The sequence below is a fragment of the Diaphorina citri genome, unplaced genomic scaffold (assembly GCF_000475195.1).
Source record: "Diaphorina citri unplaced genomic scaffold, Diaci psyllid genome assembly version 1.1 scaffold188, whole genome shotgun sequence".
Classification (NCBI taxonomy): Eukaryota; Metazoa; Arthropoda; class Insecta; order Hemiptera; family Psyllidae; genus Diaphorina; species Diaphorina citri.
In genome coordinates, this window is record NW_007377625.1 from 259130 (window position 1) to 266370 (window position 7241).

Here is a 7241-nt window from a genome sequence, read left to right on the forward strand (position 1 = left end):
CCGATCTATTTGTTTCCATTTTATGTAAAATTAAAATTTCACATTTTTTAGGGAAAAAAATCCATTTAACTTTTTTCAATTTTAGGATTCACAATTTGTCCCAACCATATCTGGATCCTTAGTTTTAATCGAGAATGTTGGTTTCAGTAAGATTTCAAAAGAAGCAGCACGTTTTCATTTTAGTATTTCACAATATTAGTTTTTAAGAGAAGGAATTATATGGAGAAGAGAAAATAAATGAGACTAAGATAGGTTTGTGAAAAGAGGGGTAGAAATTATAGAAAATTTAAGAACTTAAATTAAATCGTATTCACGGTTAAAGACTGACTGTATTGGTGAATATATTTTCTTCATTTAATAGATCCAACTAGTTCTTTTATAGGGCCAGAAACTTGGGTGGGTTAGGTTAGATTCGAGTGCAGAATGCTTGTTCATAAAATCTGCGAAAAGCCTCACTGAGTTAGCCAATAGACATGGTTGTATTTCTGCTATAAAATATTACCTAAACATTTGAAAATCTTGATTGGAACTTGAAGAGAGTTTGTATATTAATTACATTAATTGTCGTATATGATTTTACGAAGGCGAAAACATCTAATGAAGATATTTGAGTTTTAGGCCATTGTTATAAATTATAGTTGGATCTATCAAATGGCGATACATGGTTCTAAGAATATTTAGTTACTAGTGGGAACTGAAAAAATGCCATTTAAGTGAGGATCAGAACTTCATCTGGAGTGTGAATAATTCTTATTCTATTATGATAATTCAACTTCTTTCTTTTTCCTTTGTTTAACCTTTCATATATTATTTACGTATTTCTCTATAATGTATTTCATATTTATAACACTTCTTTTGTATTAAGTGCCCATTTTTCTATAAAATTCTAATTTGTGATGTAAGTTTCTAATTCTATCTATAAAAAAGTAAAAATAAAATGAACATAATAATACAGAAATTACGCTTATTTCGTAACGAATTTAAGAAATACAATGCATTGTGTTTGAATTGAAGGTTTAATTTTTTTTCATTTATTAAGTTTAATATACAATAATACCCGTCAAAGTGGAGCAAAAAATGTCACGAATGAAACTCCATTAAACAATCAGTAGTGAAAATTTCTGAAACTCAGCAGTGAATCAACCAATTTAAGTCAGATCTCAAAGTAATACTTGTAAGTTACTTATGATGACAAGAAAACGAAGCTTACGAGTAGTTCAGAGCAAAATATTGAATAGATTTACACACTTCAGGTTTTAAATACTTTCTCTGTAAAATCTTCGTTATTTTATTCTGATTATTCAAAATCTACATTTTCTATATTCTCTTCAATGTTATTTTCTGTTCAATTTAATTAATATTTGAAATTTTCTTTGGAGGCAATACGGTGTTGCAATAGATGATTCTATTACTCAAAAATGTGTAGGCAATATAAAATCAATGTACCTATGTATTAGCAATAATATTTATAACTAGCCGGAATCCGTCGCTTCGCTCCGGATTTCTGCTAGTAAATCCTTAAGGCATGGCCGTTCATGTCACTCATCCATTTAGTGGTTAAGGCATAGCCGTTTATGTCACTCATCCATTTAGTGGTCTTGCTCGGTGTAGCTTAACAAAAACGAACCGGAAAATAGCCTATAACCTTCACGGGAGTGCAAGCAATAAGTTGACAAAGTTTCATAGCAATCGGATGAGCTGTTTGGCCAGGCATAAAGTTCGAACGAACAAACAAACAAACAAACAAAACAAACACACATTCATTTTTACTTTTTATATATTAGATTTTGGAAAGAAAATGTTAAGTACCGTACAACATTATTGATATAATTGTTTCAAAGGATTGTAAAATATCTGCAAAATTATATCTAAGTATTCTTTCTTTTCAAGATAAATAAATTTATTTAGACAAATGTAATACATTTTCTGTATTCATTTGTGCCGTTTATTCTGTGTGAAAAAATGTTTTCGCCATTGTTACAATCTGTATAATGAAATGTAATCTGATACCAAATTTTGTTAGTCACTAATAGGTATTAACAATAAAATAATATTATCCTATCCATAGGTATCTAGTACTTTTTATCCATAGGTATCGTAACGTTTAACTACATTTAGCAGAATATTTTTCTACTTACCTACCCTCTCATATTTGTTTTTAAATGGTGTTTTAAAACTCGTACTACATTTGATTGGTCTCTTTTTCAATTTCCTTTAATTATTTAAAGTTAGGTGCCAAACATTATGTACTTAGATTTTTTATTGAATTGTTATTTTAAACTTTCGACCTTGTTATCTTGTTATTTACTATCCAATAGTTACTCGGTTATTTTTTATTTATTAAAATCTTTATCAAAATAAAGAAAATCTACCGTAATAATTATCTACCTATCTATCTTGTTTTTTTTTTACCCTTTACGATTGGTCCCAAGATGGTTGTGAACCCTAACATAAATCAAACGAAAACTCGCATGTAATGAATTCTCAACTCAAACAGTGTAGCAGTTTTATTTTATACACCATAGACATATTTGCATTGTTCTATAATTTCCCTATAACCACAACTAAAATCATAATGTTCAAATTTCAAGCGATTGTGCATGCACAGAAACTAAACTTTTGGCATTAAGATACTTTTTGGTCTTAACTGAGAGTATATAATAAGATGCACTTATATTAAGGAATGAATCTTCGAGCCAGATACCTGGAAGAAGGAATTGAAACTAAATTAGTCTTATTTGAGGTAAGACTTTATTGTTAAAAGTCCTTCCATCAAATAATAAATAATGTCTTGAAAATATTGTCCTCTTAGATCATCTATTTTGTAGTATTTTAAGTATCTGATTCGATCGATATTTTAATAAGTTAAATTTCTCCCTCATAATCGAATTTTACACCCGATGATTGCTCTTTGTAAGCGACGATTTTAATTTTGGTTACGGGCATATGAAATTCAAAGTTGCGTCGTCCCTTTTAAAATAAGTAGGTTTATCATTTGTTCTGTGATACGTAACTATTGAATGGTTAGTCCAATTTGAATGGAATTTGTTACATATTTTGACTTTTAGACCTTATTGAATCTTCGCCGAGGACTTTTTCTTTCTTTCAACTAAATTACTGACGGCCAGGATCAAAATCAGAGTTTGAGAACTCAGCAATCTGACAGGTAGATTTCAAACTTTTTACTCAATCAGATTGTATAATCCAAGAGTTTCACTTTATTGGGAGTTCAGATTCCAGCCCTGGCCGTAAATGACTCACCTGTAAATAACTACTGCACCGGCCAGTGCATGCAAACGAAGGTATCGGCTTAGGTTTTAATTGCCTAAAAAATATTTTTTGATATTAATATTATCTGAATTTTTATTCTTCATTCCTTAATATAAGTGCATCTTATTATATACTCTCAGTTAAGACCAAAAAGTATCTTAATGCCAAAAGTTTAGTTTCTGTGCATGCACAATCGCTTGAAATTTGAACATTATGATTTTAGTTGTGGTTATAGGGAAATTATAGAACAATGCAAATATGTCTATGGTGTATAAAATAAAACTGCTACACTGTTTGAGTTGAGAATTCATTACATGCGAGTTTTCGTTTGATTTATGTTAGGGTTCACAACCATCTTGGGACCAATCGTAAAGGGTAAAAAAAAAACAAGATAGATAGGTAGATAATTATTACGGTAGATTTTCTTTATTTTGATAAAGATTTTAATAAATAAAAAATAACCGAGTAACTATTGGATAGTAAATAACAAGATAACAAGGTCGAAAGTTTAAAATAACAATTCAATAAAAAATCTAAGTACATAATGTTTGGCACCTAACTTTAAATAATTAAAGGAAATTGAAAAAGAGACCAATCAAATGTAGTACGAGTTTTAAAACACCATTTAAAAACAAATATGAGAGGGTAGGTAAGTAGAAAAATATTCTGCTAAATGTAGTTAAACGTTACGATACCTATGGATAAAAAGTACTAGATACCTATGGATAGGATAATATTATTTTATTGTTAATACCTATTAGTGACTAACAAAATTTGGTATCAGATTACATTTCATTATACAGATTGTAACAATGGCGAAAACATTTTTTCACACAGAATAAACGGCACAAATGAATACAGAAAATGTATTACATTTGTCTAAATAAATTTATTTATCTTGAAAAGAAAGAATACTTAGATATAATTTTGCAGATATTTTACAATCCTTTGAAACAATTATATCAATAATGTTGTACGGTACTTAACATTTTCTTTCCAAAATCTAATATATAAAAATGAATGTGTGTGTGTGTGTGTGTGTGTTTGTTTGTTTGTTTGTTCGTTCGAACTTTATGCCTGGCCAAACAGCTCATCCGATTGCTATGAAACTTTGTCAACTTATTGCTTGCACTCCCGTGAAGGTTATAGGCTATTTTCCGGTTCGTTTTTGTTAAGCTACACCGAGCAAGACCACTAAATGGATGAGTGACATAAACGGCTATGCCTTAAGGATTTACTAGCAGAAATCCGCAGCGAAGCGACGGATTCCGGCTAGTTATAAATATTATTGCTAATACATACATTGATTTTATATTGCCTACACATTTTTGGAGAAGCCAAGTACCTACTTACTAATATCGCTTTGTTATTTGATTGTCATCAACTCTAGATCGTACAAAACTCGTTTCCACCTTTTCTATTGAAAAATACATAATAAGGAAACACAACAAGTTTATTATACGAATATCCCTATAAAAACGTCTTCTCCTTTCATAGTGCATTGTAATTCAAACATATTGTTGGTTTTTAACTTTCGACAAAATTTGGAAGTCTATTATTATAAAATCTAAAATAAATATGTATATAAAATTATAGGTACGTAATAGTGGGGTTCAAAGATAATTAGTATAATTACATTAATAAAATTACTGATATAGACACGATCAATGGCCGAATTTTACTATTGTACTGAATTTTTTTTAATATGAATTTAGTAACTTCTTTAACCAAGGATTTTCCACTAATTCTACTCCGACAATTTTTCAAAGTAATAATTTCCGACTTTGCTACATTAATAAAATACGGCTAAATGACTATTTAAGTCTAATATTTTTGTTCGATAATTTCTCATTTAATGAGTTCCACTCATCACAAAATAAATAAATAAATTAAAAAAGGCCTCTATTTATATCTAACAATATAGATCTTTGAATATTGTATAAAAGAAATACTTCATACTAACTAGAAAATCCCAGTTAGCTAAGGCATTGGATTCGTAACAGGGAGACTTTGGTTCGAAATACAAGAGTGACATGAAAAATGGAAGAAATCCATTTTCTATTAGAGAAATAAAATGTCACTAAAATTATTTGGTGGAAGGAGGAGGAGAAGATTGCAAAGGATACAAAATGTAAAATAGTGTCCCATTTTTCATGTGGCTATAAACTTTGCCAGAGCTTTAAAACTATGTAGAAGGCTGGAAGTGATTTGCTATTTATTAAAATTATTTAAGACGTCTAACCCAAAAACAGATGAAATAATAGAAAAAAGAAAAAAATACAATGTTAAACATTGTAATACAATCTAATGATAATAAATAAGTACAATAATTAAATGCCCGGAACCAAAAAGAAATATTGATTGCCCAGCCCAATAATTAACGTTTCTTAAGTCATAGAACGAGTGTAAATAGTTGCCCAATTGAACTAAAAAGTAGATGCCTGATTACCTACTTATTTGCCAAAATGGAAAAATACCTTATCTGGGCATGTTTAATTTTCCATTCTTTCGAATAAGAATAAAAATATAATGACTCAGGTTATATTATTAAATGTATAATGCCTGGATGGATAATTTGTATATGGCACACTTTTTATAATCTTCGCGGGTTCAAGCCCTGATCGAGGCAACAATCATCAGCACAAAATAAATAATTCATAAACATGTAACATAAATAATGACATTTGTCCACTAGAGATCACTGTGAATCCACTAAACGTGTCTGCTAATCAGGAGGCCACAGGTTCGAAAACTCGGGCAAAGAATAGAATATTTGTCTCGATTATTTTATACCATTGGTATACCAATAATTTGAGCGCAAAAATTAGCCGTATCAATAGAATGCAAGAATTTCTCTTGATACAAAATGGCCGCAATAAAATGTGGGTGGGAAGTTTTCATTTTTTACAAAATCGCAAAATATAAGACTGAAAATCCTCATTTGCCAGAAGTAGCAAAGAAGAACACACTCAATGATTATGTCTATCAAAGCGACTCTAGTGGATCATAGAAGGAACACACATTCAAATATTGAAATGACTAGTTTTTATCGTATCAAACCTAACTGAGCTCAATCAAACGTGACGGCAATACTCATGTAAGGTAGGATAGGAGAGTTGTTTTCTACTTCCAGAGCTGTGGCCATGCAGTCAGTGGCAGACTCTGAATCTCCTATTGCTTCCAACACTTTGCCAAGATTGTACCTGGAATAATGGAAAAGTCATAATGAAACATCTTGTTCTAATCTGACAGTCTACTATTTATACTTATTTCTTTATTATTATTTCTTCTCATTTGATTTAAATAATAACCAAATTGTCTTTGAGATTCAGCCCATGATCAGTTGATCAGGGCCGATTCTATAAACAATAAAGTAACATATTTAAAGCACAAATCGTCTTTCAAAATCCAATTTGTTTCTCAGGAATAAAAAAAAAAGTATATAGGGACCGGAGTTGTGGCATTAAAAATGCACAACTATTAAATCCATACGATTAATCTGAAAAATAAAGATTGATAATTTGAACTCAAGTACCGAGGTAAACAGACTTACCACGTCAGGGGAGAATGAGGATCTATCTTGGCAGCATCTCGTAATGTTTTCTCGGCCAGTCTTTGATTACCTAGATAATGATACATGAGCCCCTGGAAAATAAGGAAAATACATAAAGTAGATGGTAATCAAATACTTCGTAAAGGAATGGAAAAAAACGTCACCTTACTGAAGTTTATCCGGCTCCCAAACTTCTAGCCAGTGTTTTAATGCGCTATTATGCACTCCGACGACGCTATGACAGTGCCGGCAGGATTGAGTTTAAAATTAAATTTATAACTTCATAGGGGCTGGGCTCAGAAAATAATCACTTGAAGACCGAGGATCGTGCTGACGCCACATTTTGTAAATCAGTTTTTCCACTTAAAAGAAAACCCTCGGCCTATTTGAAGTCATTCCACTGCAAAAAAAGGTAAGG

At 30.7% G+C, this 7241-nt stretch overlaps 3 protein-coding genes across 3 annotated transcripts in view; 1 reads left to right on the plus strand and 2 right to left on the minus strand.

Moving 5' to 3' along the window:
* Positions 1-3583, plus strand: part of LOC103505668 — a 35509-nt gene extending 31926 nt beyond the window's left edge. The window contains exon 5 of the mRNA XM_008470023.3: positions 3315-3583. The gene's annotated coding sequence lies outside the window, so the exon portion shown is untranslated. The remainder of the gene's footprint in view (positions 1-3314) is intronic.
* Positions 1-7241, minus strand: part of LOC103505669 (tetratricopeptide repeat protein 7B-like) — a 45029-nt gene that overhangs the window by 28095 nt on the left and 9693 nt on the right. The window lies entirely within an intron of this gene.
* LOC103505658 (tetratricopeptide repeat protein 7B-like) lies at positions 4614-6954 on the minus strand. The gene is made up of 2 exons (XM_008470014.2): positions 6824-6954; positions 4614-6473 (listed from the first exon to the last, which is right to left on the minus strand). Exons 1-2 carry the CDS (start codon positions 6907-6909, stop codon positions 6341-6343), a joined length of 219 nt encoding a protein of 72 aa, XP_008468236.1. The 5' UTR covers positions 6910-6954; the 3' UTR covers positions 4614-6340.